The sequence below is a fragment of the Rhamphochromis longiceps genome, linkage group LG4, assembly GCF_057381845.1.
Source record: "Rhamphochromis longiceps isolate RC_006_pf linkage group LG4, R_longiceps_female_GT1.1, whole genome shotgun sequence".
Classification (NCBI taxonomy): Eukaryota; Metazoa; Chordata; class Actinopteri; order Cichliformes; family Cichlidae; genus Rhamphochromis; species Rhamphochromis longiceps.
In genome coordinates, this window is record NC_140560.1 from 5,146,275 (window position 1) to 5,161,760 (window position 15,486).

The 15,486-nt window shown below is 38.4% G+C and overlaps 1 protein-coding gene across 1 annotated transcript in view; it reads left to right on the top strand.

The window, feature by feature from the left end:
• The window catches only part of LOC146670877 (immunoglobulin lambda-1 light chain-like), a 51,795-nt gene that overhangs the window by 7,484 nt on the left and 28,825 nt on the right, over positions 1-15,486 (top strand). The window contains exon 3 of the mRNA XM_085402986.1: positions 8,958-8,970. Within this exon, the coding sequence (XP_085259112.1) occupies positions 8,958-8,970 (13 nt within the window). The remainder of the gene's footprint in view (positions 1-8,957; positions 8,971-15,486) is intronic.

A 15,486-nucleotide genomic window follows, 5' to 3' on the forward strand; every position in this document is an offset into this window, starting at 1 on the left:
TGCATCTACTAGCTATGCTGAGGGGTAGCTCTGGCAGCCGCCTGTATTTTTGGTTGATTCCAGCCTTTTTTTTCTTGTTCTGACACAAGCGGCATCTGATGTGGTCTTCTGCCACTGTAAATCTACCTATATCAAGGTTCAACATGTTGTGTATTCAGAGATGCTCTTCTGCATATCTTGATTTTATCAAGTGGTTATTTGATATACGACTGCCTTCCCATCAGCTCAGAAAAGTCTGACTATTCTCCTCTGACCTCTGGCATTAACAGAGGTTAATTCCTACCCCAGGAAAACCCCAGGAAACTGCCACTCAGTGGATATTTTCTCAGTTTCAGTTTTCTCAGTAACTAATTACTGATTACTTCCCCCAAAAAGTAATCCTGTTACTTTACTGATTACTTATTTTCAAAAGTAATTAATTACTTTAGTACTTTTTAAAAACACGATTTACAACCTGAATAGGTGATAAAGTGATCTGTCAACCCAGTTCTACTTTTTCTGCATAATCCATCATACAAAATGTAATCAAATGGAAAAGTCTCTTTTTTTAACTTGTTTTATCAGTTTTAATCTTTTAACTTTATGCATCAAGCAAAAATTTAATTATATGCAACATTCTCTGACTTGAAGAAATTAGTTTAACATTTAAACCTATTTTCTACACATTCCAGCACATGAAAAAAAAAATTTTGTGTGTGTTTACACTCAGTCTTTCAAATAGATGCAAGTAAAACACAGCAGAAAATAAATAAAGTCAAAGACTCAGCGGTCCTGTTGCTCTATTTTCACCTGTAAAGCAGGAGTGTGGTCTGGTGCAGGTGTGGCGCAGCGGTCAGTGGAAGAATCCACGAGTTTCTCTGTGAATTTCCCATTACGTCGTAGCGCACTCGGTGCTTGTTTAGGGTTTTTTTTCGGTGTAAAAAGAAGTTTTCTTCCCACGCACAACGGACGCTAATGTTTTTGTCACTTTATATGGAATCAAACTCAAAGTAAGGTCAGTACTTCCACGCTTTAAACGTTGCACGCTCATACTCTCTCTCGCACTCGATATATGATCCATTGTTGATCTGCACACAGCTGTTGTCACGAACGTCGCACTCGCTTACGTCACTGTCATGAGACATTCTCGCAAAGAAATCACGGTTTTAGTAACGCAGTAACGCAGCGTTCCTACGGGAAAGTAACAGTAATCTAATTACCGTTTTTGCAATAGTAATCCCTTACTTTACTCGTTACTTGAAAAAAGTAATCAGATTACAGTAACGCATTAGCGCGTTACTGCCCATCTCTGTATTATATGCATGGAGAGAGAGAGAGAGAGAGAGAGAGAGAGTTATGCTGTGAAATGCCACATGGTGGAGCCATTCTTACTTTTCAGAACATTGTGTAATTTTAGATTAATACCAACACCTGATATAAAAATGTACACAAGAATATGTTAAAGTGTTCTCATCTTAAAAAACAGGAAGGAACAACCAAGAACCAGATGACCATTCACATGTAAGGAGGTGGAGTCATGCTGTGCATTACCCACACCCCTTTCATCCTCTTTCCTCCTCAGACCTCAGAGACACAAGCTGATGTGACAAAACTGAGGAGGAGCTCTCCATTATAGAAGACATTAAAATGATCTACTTTCTCTTTTTCTTTTTTCTAGCAGGTACTGACTCATATTCCTTCTCTCATTTATTCATTGCAAATAATATATAACAAGAAAAAATGTTCTTGTGTTCTCTCCAGATTGCTGTGTGGGTATCCATCAGACTCCCCCTGCTCTCATCAAAAAGCCCGATGACATGGTGCAGCTAGTCTGCACCCACAATCTAACTGAATACAGAGTGATGCTGTGGTACCAACAGCCAGCTGGCCAGACAGATATGAAATGCATTGGATATATCAACTATCGGGATGTCACAGTGGAAGAGACATATAAACAGAATTTCGAGATCAGTGGAGATCTTAGTACAAGTGATATAAAAAATGTTTCACTAATAATCCAGTTGACAGGAGCTCAAGACAGTGCAGTGTACTATTGTGCAGCTCGTTTTGCACGGTGACACAAAATCTTTCTGGTATTTACAAAAACCCCAAAGCACAGGCTACAAGTGCTGATAGATTTGTAGATGGCACAGAGGAGCAGGCACCTGTTTCTGTGGCTCTCATTTGGGTTTATGTCCTATTAAGGCTGTTCTTTCCCTAAGACGTTGTGCAGAAATACAGTAGTAAGGTTGGTGTGTGTTTCCAGCAGCATTCATAGGGTTCCTTGGAAAAACTCCTGACAGCTCTTTCTAATACACCTCACTAACATGGCTACGGCGGGCTAATAATGTGTGACGATACTATTTAGTTATCACGCATTAACCAAATAATGACTTGGAATCAGCTGAGACTGAAATTTACATAACTGGGGCAATAGTGTGGAAACAAATGTGACAGTGCAAAATCAGTTTGTAATAGTAAAAAGTCATTTATTTGTTCAATGATTTCATTTTAACATTCTTTGTAATGTGTTGTACCAAATAAAACTTGGTTGCTTTGATATTCATTCTAGGCCATCTCTAGCAGTGGATGGGGATGGACACCAAATTGGCATTTTCTCCAAGCAATTGAATGTTTTAAAAGAAATCATTTTGTTCAGCCAATGGAAAAAGTACCATAACACAGCAATAACATGAAAATAAGCTTCTTATCTTATAAGATATTCTATTTTTTCTGATCACAGATACATATTTAAATGTGAACAAGAGGGTGAGACGTGTGCTGAAGGCAGATTACATGTTTACATTTTCTTTTTACTAGATATTCATTTTACTCACCAACATTTTTTTTGTTTTAATAATGATGTATTGCATTTATATAGCGCTTTCCTAGGCACCCAAAGCACTTCACAATTCCACTATTCATTCACTCTCACATTCACACACTGGTGCAGGCAAACCACAGTTGTAGCCACAGCTGGGGCAGACTGACAGAAGCGAGGCTGCCATATCGCGCCATCTGGCCAACACCAGTAGGCGGTAGGTTAAAGGACACTGCAAATAATGTAACTAATTTGTAATATCCATTTTCACACTATACATAATTATTGTGTTCCTCTTGCTACAATAATACAGGGAAAACCACTCGGCGAAGGAAAAACTCCCTTTTAAGAGAAACCTCTGTAGAGATGCACAGAGATGAATAGTCATTGTTTTTAGCAATTTCGATTCAAAATACATTCTTTGTATATTATAATGGGATGGGTATAGAAGCAGGTCATCTACCAATTGGTTGTGGTGGTTGGTGGTTCGATTCCTGGCTCTATGCAGACAACAGTGCCCATCCACATCAGAAGTTTAAAGGTTTAAACTTTGTTTTTTTGTTTGATTTTCTGTCAGACAAAATTAATTATTTCCTCTTAATTTATTAAGTGCAGTAAATCTCTCAAGTATTCACCAAAATTCCCTTTTCAGAGAATTTTCACTTGTTTTGGAGCACCTCAATATAAAATCTTTTCACAGTACGCTGTCCCCTAAAAATGAGACTTGACTTTTAACTTCTTCTAGATTCTAAATGAGACGGCTACACTTTAACTGGTGCTGACGTGAGACTTCATCATCGTGGTGAGATGCTGTTGCCACTTTGTCTCCTCCCTTTCCTGCACCAGACTCAGAGTTACTGTCAGTCAGCAGGTGTGAACATGAACAGTTTTTTAATATCAGTTATTATTGCACTGTTGGGGATCAAAGGTAATTATTTACTTAATATTTCTGTCTGCTCAATGCTGCAAGTTTCATGACAAGATTTGATTTAACGTTAGTATTTTTTCTACAGGGGCATCACCAAATCAAAATGAAAATGTTCATCAGACTCCGACTGATCTCCTGAAGAACATAACTGATGGAGACAAGCTGACCTGTAAACACAAAGTCAAGAGCTACGACACTATTGTGTGGTATCATTGCCCAGCAGGAGACACCTCTCTGAAGCTAGTTGGTTTTACAAGTTATAAGGAAATTCAGACTGTGGAGAAACCCTATGAGGGCTTATTCAGCGTGAGTGGAAATGGAGAGGTTGAAGCATTCCTGCACTTGGGCAAACTCAGGCACCCTGAAAACAGCGGGCATTATTTCTGTGCAGTTTCTAGTCCCACCACAGCAGAAAAGCCTGAAATTCCTCTACAAAAACCTTCATCTGACCCTGAACACCTGCAGCAAACCACATGCCCACAAACCTTTGCAGACAGTGGGAGGAGCTGCGCTGGAGAAGTTGACAGAAAGATACAGCGAATTCTAGTCCTTTTCAAACGGTTGAGTTCAGCTGGGATTCGAGCTGGTTTATCACATTCAACATGAACTGGTCTCATCTCTTCATACACATCATCATCTGCATTAAAGGTATTCATAGAGACTCTCTGTCCTTTAGAATTTTGACTTAGAAGTGGTTTCCATGTTTTCTATTTGTATAAAAACTATAAAACTTTGTAATTTGGGCATTCATAATTGCATTCAGTTAATGGTTTTATTAGTGTTCAATGATCAGACTTTTAGTTTAAACCCTGAAGTCTGAATCCTCAGTTCTAACAATAGCTCGCTGTGCTTTCCCCAGTGTCTTTGCATTCAGGTAACAAAAATCATTGTGACTGAAATATATCAAAAACAGTTTGTGTTATTTATGTAGAGAGTTCTTCTACTTGTTGTCCAATAGATAGTTTAGAGGTTCGACTTGAGATTATTTCCTGTCGGTCTTATTTCCTACTACTTGACACTCTTTTTTTATACTGCCAACACTTTATTCACTGTTAGTCACTTATAGTTTTTTATTCACTTATTCAGTCACTGTCATTTAAAAACTGTGTACATACTGTATATTTTAAGTATTTTTTTATCTCACTCTTATTGTCTGTTTATGCCCTGTCCTTATTTTTAAAGTCATGCTGCTCTGTTGTATCTTAATTGCCCCTTGGGGATAAATAAAGTCTCTGATTCTGTCATCAATGAGGACCACAAAGGGTTAATCTTTTATTGGAAAATTAAGTGCTGCAAAGCATCTGAACTAGTTATTTCCAATTATTTTACCCTTCCATGGTCAGCCTTCAGCAGAGACATGTTCCAGATAGTCAGCCACATTAGAGTGATTAGTTCTGATTTTCAGTATTTCCCTCCCTCTGAGTCCGTCTACAAGACAGCAAGACACGGGACAATACAGACCAGGTTCTAAAAGATTAGGAATTAAAGTTGCTAATAGCTGTTATTTTAAATAGGGAGTCCAGGGGAATGTACGCACAAGCACAGGTCATTTAAAGAGGTTAAGAGAGAGAGTTAGGGATAGGGTTTATAAACTCTCTGATGTCTAATCGTATTATTAATTATCAATTAGCCAACAAACCCTCTTTTAATTCGTCATATTCTCAGATTGAACTACATTTTGTGTACTTTTTATTCTAATCCTATAATTAGCAGTTGTCTCAGTGAGCATAGAATCCTTCAAAAGAAATGCCATCAATTTACAACCTGTCAACTTTTCTTTGTTTCTCTACAGGAGTGTCCCTCGATAAAGAAATAAAGGTTCTTCAAACTCCAGAGCAGCTCCTGAAGCCGCCGAATGAGGAAGTCAGGCTGACCTGCAAACATAAAAACCAAAACTTTAACACTATTTTGTGGTATCAGCGCTCCAAAGGAGACACTGCTCTGAAGCTGATTGGCTTCATGTATTATCAGTCTCCAACTATTGAACCATCATTTGTAGGTCAGTTCAACATTAGTGGAAATGGAGAGAGTGCAGTGGATCTTCACATCCTGAGACCGAGACACCCTGAACACAGCGCAGAGTACCTTAGTGCCGCAAGATAGCACAGTAATGAATGCAGCTCATCTCTCTTACAAAAACTGCATATGCTAACAGATGGTAAACCACTGGTATCATGTGATGAGGTTGGAAAGCACTGAGATAAGAAGCTTTTTTCCTTCAACGATGCTTCAGTTTAGCCTCCATAACAGTACAGACTGATAAACAATAGAATTAAAGCGATACCCCACAAGCGTTTTACAGCTGAGGGGTAATGATGATGTGGTTCAAGCTTCTGGTAGTCAATAAAAGGTAACAGTTTTTAAGCATTTAACACTCTTTGTAGTTTTTAATGTTACTTATAGACTAATTGGTCTATATTATAATTTCCATGCTTATTTGGGAAACTGTAAAGGTGAAAATAAAATCTATTAAAAAATGATTATGTGTGTGCTTATGTATTATATTAACATAACTATGGCAAGTCATGTCATCCTCCAGCAATTTTATTTTGTGTGAATTCAAAGTTTACAGTAAAAGAAGTGAATGATTGTTCCTAAATCAGTCCAACCAGCAATTCAGTGTGAGTTTAACAGCTCCTGTGGTCAGGCACAGAAAAGGAAGCAAATTCTTTCTGCAGGTCCAGTGTATGTAATGTGTTACTGAAACCCTCCACGTCACAACTTCTGATGATAAGAAGAACAGACCAGACACACTCTGGTGGTTGAGCCTTGTGTTTTCACTGATACGCTTTAGCCTCTGTGGAATGTTTAGTCCAAGTACACGACTCCTGGATCTCGACTCAGGACAGTTATATTTCTCTGTTAACCCAAATGTTTTTAGTTCACACCTACACCACACAATGAAGAAAAGATTAAGCTAATTTGTGCTATTTCTGAGGGTTGTTTGGGTTTCCTTTTAGGATGTTGCAAGCCAGTTCAGATGGGTACCATGGTTATGCATTTAACCCCATCAATTTGGTGCTATATATAAAACATATTTTAAACTAAGGTCTTCCTTGTGTGTGTGTGTGTGTGTGTGTGTGTGTGTGTGTGTGTGTGTGTGTGTGTGTGTGTGTGTGTGTGTGTGTGTGTGTGTTAAGTCCCGTAGTGTAACCACCCAAAAAACCATATGATGGCCCTGCTCTTTCTCATGTTCAAATGCTGTAATATCTCCACTTTTTCATGTCATTTAGTATAACTATGATCCACTTATCAAAATAAACGATTCCAGAGTCTATTAAAGGTTAGATTCAGCCAACAGGTGGAGGTAGAGCACGCAGCATAGAGGCTTGATGAATTAGCACCTCCCCATTCCTTTTTTTTTTTCCTGTCCCATTTGGTTCTTTAGCCGTCAGAATTGGTGTCTGAAGACCAACAAGGATACCCAATGGATTTACTTTACCAAGTGGATCATCACGGCCTTGCCGTATTGGTCCATTTGATCAATCTTTGTTGTTATTATTTATTTTATTTTATTTTCAGTTGTTACAGACAGACATGACTGAGGGAAAGGAAAGGGAGAAAGAAAGATGAAGGAAAAGAAAAACAGAAGGGAAGAGGGACAGTGAGAGAGGGCACTTAAAAAGAGAAAGAAGAGGGGAAAAAGAAGAGAAAACAAGCAAAAAAAAAACAGAGCAACATACTAAACACAACACCATCACGTTAATCTAGCTAAGTGTAAACAGCAGTAAATACTAAATATTGAGTGTTGTTGTGTAGCAAGCAGGACCGACAGCGCACAATGTGCTTGGAAATAGCACCAATAAAGGTGTAGTTTATGTCTATGAACAGTGAACACCCGTGTGCACACCTGTGTGGATCAGCGCGCTTCTATTCAAAAGGTTTCCCCATGTAATGGTCTGCTAGAGGATGTAGAGAGCCATAGCCCCGTCCCCCAGGGCATGAAGCAGGCATGGAGGAGATCCAGGTTCCAGACTTCCAGAGGCCCCAGAGTGCGAGAACCCAAGGAGGACCACCGGAGGGGCATCAGTGCCACCCTCATGGGAAGAGCAGAGGCGAGCCCCAGATGAGGTGTCACCCAGTAGCCACGGAGCAGAAGCCAGAGGGGGCTGCAGTGGCGTGCCCGCCAGCTCTGCCGGCAGCCAGATGTGCCAGAGTGAACCGAGCCGCAGGCCCAGTGGCCGGAGGCCCGAGGGCCCCCTTTGCCCCGGAAGAGGCCTGACCGAGCAACAGGCACCAGGCCCCGCCAAGTAGTCACCGGGAGTGAGCTGGTACATACCTGAGTGCCCAGGCCCGGACACCAAGAACCACCAACGCACCGACCCCTGAGGGCATCTGTTACCGGCAGGGAGTGTGGTGAGGGGAGACAGGGGAGTTCCCAGAGAGGTGGAGTGTAAGACCCGACCTGACATATAGACACAGACAAACAGGCACACACAGACACAAACATGCATTCCCACCCTCATGCACACATATACAAATACTCAGCACTCACCCAACGTAAGGATTGACATAAATGACAATGACATCCACCTGAAGCTGCCGGAGGACACCGTAAAGAACATCGACTTCGATAGAGTACGTTGCATAGCAGATATAACACCATCACCCTCCGTCATTACTTTAATTGGAATGTTTCCGTTTCGTTTCTTTTTTTTGTTGTCGCTCACAGTTCATGTGGTTTCTTTCTTTCTCTTGTCTTTCACTGCTGTGGTCACCTACTTCCCCACTCACCTACAAACAACACCCTCTATTTCTCCATATTTTCATACCACGATCACGCAAACACATCCGCTCAACGGCAGCACATTCACAACAGCCTCACAGCACGCACAGACTTGCAGGACACATAAGCAAGCCACGCTTGTTCATATTAGTGAATATTCACACACATAGTCAGACTTATTGAGCCTCTCACCACACTTTTTTTTTCTCTCTCTCTTTCTATTTACAAACAAGGGATGTTTCCATATTCTCTCCACCTGTCTAAACGAAACACCCAGCGTACATCATTAGACATACACACACAATTATGGGCATTCTGAGGCTTGTCACATGGAATGTAAATGGAGCTGGCACCAGAGGAAAGAGGTTAAAGATATTTAACCAGCTTAAAAAACTACAGGCAGATGTTGTTTTATTACAAGAAACTCACAGACCTGTCACAGGTTTAAACGAACTTAAAACACCTGAGTTTCCTAACGTGTTTGCAGCCTGTTATAATTCTAGACAACGGGGAGTAGCAATTTTAATACATAAAAATGTTAATTTTACAGTACTCGATACAGTTATAGATCCAGAGGGTAGATTTCTAATTATTAAACTATCAATATTGAACAAAAAACTATGTATTGTAAGTATATATGGTCCAAATGTTGATGAACCCTCATTCTTCCACGGATTTTTTAGTGCACTCTCTGAACACCTTGATTGCACACTCATTCTTGGCGGTGACCTCAACCTTGGACTAAATGAAGAAATGGATAGGCTCAACACAACAGGAATTGCAATTGGCAATCCACAAATATAATCAAACAGTATATGAGCGACTTTGGTCTTTGCGATGCATGGCGCTCCCTTCACCCCACCAGTAAGGAATATACTTTTTTCTCGCATGTTCATCACTCTTGCTCTCGTCTGGATTATTTTTTGGTCAGCAGCTCACTGCTGAGTGACATTTCAGACACTGAGATTCATCCTATAGCTGTCAGCGATCATGCTCCTGTATCTTTAACACTAATGCACAAGAATAATACTACGCAAAGTAAAAACTGGAGATTTAATACATCACTGCTTAAAGATTAAGACTTTATTAAATATTTTAAAAAGGAATGGACTTCATATTTAGACTTTAATGACACTCCCGGAATATCTGCTTCTGTTCTATGGGAAGCAGGGAAAGCTGTGATGAGAGGTAAAATAATTTCTTTCTCATCACACAAAAAGAAAGAAGAAAACAAAAATATTCAGGAATTAGAAAAAACCATCAAATCACTAGAAGAAGCCTACGCGTGCGACCAAGATCAGGAAACATTGAACAAAATATGCAAGACAAAACTAGAATTAAATGAAACTATTAATAAAAAAACAATTCCTTATACAAAGACTTCGCTTGCAGAATTTTGAACACAGTAACAAATCAGGTCGATTTCTAGCTAACCAGCTAAAAATAAATAAAGAAAAAACAACTATATGTGCTGCTAAAGATTTATCGGGGAACACAATATATGATCCTGGAAGAATAAACAACATTTTTAGGGATTTCTATGAAACTTTATACTCACCACAAATAAACCCATCTAAAAATGAAATTGATCTATTTCTTGACAACGTAACTCTTCCAAAATTACTAGACAGTCAAGCAATGGAACTGGATTCGCCACTGACGCCAAGTGAATTCCAGGAAGCCCTGATAAGTATGCCCAATAATAAGGCTCCAGGTCCAGACGGCTTCCCTGCAGAATTCTACAAAGAATTCTGGACAATTCTGGCACCAGTATTCCACAGCATGTTGCAGGAAATCGAGGAAAAGGGCAGACTACCACCAAATATGAATTCTGCCAACATTAGTCTCCTGCTAAAACCAGGCAAAGACCCTTTATTTCCCTCAAGCTATCGTCCAATTTCTCTTTTAAATGTAGACCTTAAAATAATCTGCAAAGCTCTCTCAAAGAGATTAGAGAAAATAACCCCCCTCTTAATTCATCCTGACCAAACTGGTTTCATAAAAGGTCGGCACTCCTCAACAAACACTCGTAGATTACTTAATTTAATAGACTACTCATACAATAAAAACGTCGAAACCATAATATTATCTCTAGATGCAGAAAAAGCATTTGACAGAGTTAATTGAAAATTTTTATTCGCAACTTTACACAAATTTGGTTTCGGAAACTCTTTTATAAACTGGATAAGAATATTATACAATTCCCCAACAGCTCGTATCAGAACAAATGACCAGACATCCTCCAGCTTCTGTCTCCTGAGGGGCACCAGACAGGGATGCCCACTCTCCCCTTCACTTTTTGCAATTTTTATCGAACCTCTAGCAGCAGCATTTAGACAGGCTACAACAATTAAGGGCATAAAATGTAAGAACATAGAACATAAAATCAGTCTCTATGCGGATGATGTGTTGCTTTTTCTGCAAAACACACAAACCAACCTCTCTGAGGTAATTACTCTAATAAACTGGTTTTCAAGAGTTTCAGATTATTCAATTAACTGGCCAAAATCTACAGTTCTCCCCATCCCAGGATCCTCCAGCAGCCACCAGGCCCAGGCTCTTCCAGCAGCCACCAGGCCCAGGCTCTTCCAGCAGCCACCAGGCCCAGGATCCTGCAGCAGCCACCAGGCCCAGGCTCTTCCAGCAGCCACCAGGCCCAGGATCCTCCAGCAGCCACAGGCCCAGGCTCTTCCAGCAGCCACCAGGCCCAGGATCCTCCAGCAGCCACAGGCCCAGGCTCTTCCAGCAGCCACCAGGCCCAGGATCCTCCAGCAGCCACAGGCCCAGGCTCTTCCAGCAGCCACCAGGCCCAGGATCCTCCAGCAGCCACCAGGCCCAGGATCCTGCAGCAGCCACCAGGCCCAGGATCTTCCAGCAGCCACCAGGCCCAGGCTCCTCTAGCAAGGCACCAACAAATAAATCAACAGTGACTTCAACGGGCCATCACAAGGAAATACCAATCTCATCATTTTCAAAATGCCACCTAAAAAAGCAAACCCAGGAGTTGAAGAGGAGTTGGAGGAGATTAGGAAATCGCTTAATTTCATGTCTGATGAACTGAGCAAAGTGGCTAAACAACAAGGTATGCTACATGACCTAATGGATGAAATAAAACAACTAAAAAACCTCATAAAGGACAAGGACAAGAAAATAGACGACTTGGAACGGCGAATCGAGGACCTTGAACAATACACAAGAATGGATGATTTAATCATAAGTGGTCTGGAGACGCAACACCGAACCTACGCCAGAGTAACAGCTGGCGGAGGTAAAGACGGTGAAGATGCCCCGGTAGAGGAGCAGCAAACGCTTGAACAGCAAGTGATAAAATTCCTTCAAACGAAGAATGTAAGTATTCAGAGCCATCATATTGCAGCATGCCACACGCTCCCCAGAAAAGACAGTAAAACAAAGCCAGCAATCATTCTTCGGTTTGTGAGTCGCAAAACAAAGATTGAGTTACTGAAACAGGGTAAGAAGCTAAAAGGGACTGGTGTGTATTTAAATGAACATTTAACGAAAAAGACTGCTGAAATTGCAAGACAGGCACGCATCCTGAGAAAACAAAATAAGATACAAGCGACATGGACGAGGAACTGCAAAGTAATGATAAGACTAAATGGCAATCCCGAAGAAGCGAAAGTTGTGATGATAAGAGAACTCAAAGACTTAGAACAATATAAATAATCAGGAATCTGCTATGGAATCTATTGGAAAAGTGACGATTGGATAATGAACAATGGGTATGGAAAGTATTTCTGGCCTTATGGCTCAAAAACAATGGAAACAACAACAACAAAAACACATAAATGACAAGTTTGGACACAGATTATAGGTTTCCATTCGGAGATATTGAAGAGGAAGACTTTGATTATGAAAAGGACTGTCAAGGTGGTTATTTTGCCACACACGCTGAGAAAACGAACTTCAAAACGTTTAACTATGCAGAGCACAACATGAATGACCCTGAAAGTAGCATTGACCCAGATACCCACTTCTACAATAACACCAATAATACTTGTGAGTACTATACAGATGACCAATTCAATGTGAATATTAAAATGGCAAATGCATTGTCGGTCATACATTTCAATAGTAGAAGCCTGTATAAAAAATTTTCTAAAATTACAGAATGTTTAAGTAAGTTAAAAAAGTTTAATATAATTGCAATATCAGAAACATGGCTCGATAATGAGAAAGTTAGTGAAATGGGACTGGAAGGATACGAATTATTTACAATGAACAGGGTGAATAAAAAAGGAGGCGGTGTTGCTTTATATGTAGATAAAGTTTTGAAATGTAGTCTGATTGAATGCATGTCAAGCACCATAGATAACATATTGGAATGTGTCACTATTGAAATTCATGTTGAAAAAGCTAACAATATAATTATAAGTTGCATCTATAGGACACCAGGTTCATGCCTTGAGATATTCAATGAAAAACTTGCTGCTATGTTTAGCAACCTAAATGATAAAAAAGTGCAAATAATTTGTGGTGATTTTAATATAGATTTGCTAAACCCAAATGGACATCAGAAAACAACAGATTTCATAAATACAATGTATAGTAACTCCCTTTTCCCTGTAATTATAAAACCAAGTAGAATAACAATTGATACAGCTACATTGATAGATAATATATTCACAAATAAAATTGACCATGAAATAGTAGGTGGACTTCTTATAACTGATATAAGCGATCATCTTCCTGTTTTTGCAATTTTTCAAAATTATTTTGGGATTAAAACTAAACAAAAGAATCAAATATTTGATATGATACGACATAGAACAACAAGAGCCATTGCTGCCCTCCAGGTGGACTTAAAGGAACACAATTGGAATGAGGTTTTTGCAAATGAAGATTCAAATAGTGCATATGATGCATTCTTATCAACTGTAATTTCACTATATGAAAAACATTGTCCTTTAATGAAAATCACTAGAAAGCATCACAGATCAAATAAGCCATGGATCACAAAGGGGATAGAAGATGCATGTAAAAAGAAAAATAATCTATATAAGAGATTCATAAAACAGAGGACAAAAGATGCTGAAATAAAGTACAAGTTATATAAAAATAGATTAGTAAATATTATAAGAACAAGTAAGAAAGAATATTACCACAAATTATTGGAGCAAAGTAGAAGTAACACACAAGAAACATGGAGGATATTAAACAGTCTAATCAAAAAGGGCTCAAAAAATAAGAATTATCCAGATTATTTTAAAAAAGATAAAGATATTGTGCTTGATAAAACTAAAGACATTGCAAATGAATTTAATGATTTCTTTGTAAATGTTGGCTTTAATTTAGCAAAAGAAATTCCAGAGTCAAGAAATAATAACGACCTAAATAAACATATTACTCAGAATGTGTCCTCCATGTTTATTGGTGCTGTAACTCATAGAGAAATAATTAACATTGTGAAGACATTTAAAAATAAAAAGTCCACTGACTGTTTTGGTATTGACATGATATTAGTTAAAAGTATTATAGAATATATAGTGCAACCTTTCGCATACATTTGTAATCTGTCCTTTCAAACTGGTGTGTTTCCCTCACAAATGAAAATAGCAAAAGTTATTCCAATCCATAAAAACGGAGAGAGATGTCAGTTTACCAATTATAGGCCAATATCACTACTCCCACAGTTCTCAAAAATTTTAGAAAAGTTATTTGTTAATAGACTTGATAAATATATTGAGAAGCATAATCTCCTAAGTGATAACCAATATGGCTTTAGAGTGAAAAGGTCCACTTCAATGGCAGTGATGGAACTTGTTGAAGGGATATCTAATGCAATAGATAATAAGGAATATACTGTTGGTGTTTTTATAGACTTAAAAAAGGCGTTTGATACAATTGATCATTCTATATTAATAAATAAACTAGAGAGATATGGCATAAGAGGGATAGCATACAAGTGGATGAAAAGTTACCTGGATGAAAGATATCAATATGTCGAATTCAATAATGTAAAATCTAAGCAGTTGAAGGTAACTTGTGGTGTTCCTCAGGGCTCTGTGCTGGGCCCTAAATTATTTATATTATATATAAATGACATATGTAGTGTTTCCAAACTGTTAAAATGTGTATTGTTTGCTGATGATACGACTCTGTACTGCTCAGGTAAAAACTTAGAACAGCTTCTGACTACAGCGGAAAAGGAGTTAAATATATTAAAAAACTGGTTTGATGTAAATAAGTTATCATTAAATATAAAGAAAACAAAATTGATTATTTTTGGCACTAGACAAGTGAAAAATGTATCTAAAATAAGGGTTAATGGAATTGAAATTGAAAGAGTGTACGAAAATAAATTTCTTGGAGTGATAATTGATGATAAGCTGAGTTGGAAGTCTCATATAAACCACGTGAAAACAAAAATGTCAAAAACCATCGATATTCTCTATAAAACAAAGCATGTCCTGAATAAAAAATCATTATACACACTTTATTGTTCTCTGTTGCTTCCATATATGACTTACTGTCTGGAGATATGGGGTAATGCATATAAAACGAACACTCTTCATATTTTCAAGTTACAAAAAAGAGCTATAAGAATTATAAACCAATCAAACTATATAGAACCAACTAACATTTTGTTTATTAATCTGAATACCCTGAAATTTTATGATTTAGTTGAATATAAAATGGCACAGATAATGTATAAAGCACAAAATAACTTGCTTTGCCCCAGTACTCAGAAGCTGTTCAAAGTCAGAGAGAGTCAATATGACTTAAGGGGAACAGATTTCTTTAAGAAAAACAAGATGAGGACAAATATAAAGCAGAGATGTGTTTCTGTTAGAGGAGTTAACCTGTGGAATAGTTATGACAGTGATTTAAAAAGGTGTAGTTCATTTTCCTTGTTTAAAAACATGTTTAAAAATAGAGTATTAGAAAAATATATATATCAAGAATGAAAAGAACAAAAAGGAGAAAAAAAACAACAACCTCTTGATTCTTTACTTTGATGTAGTTACTTATCTAAGGTGGAAAGTTTTTTTTTCTTTGTTTTGTTTGTTT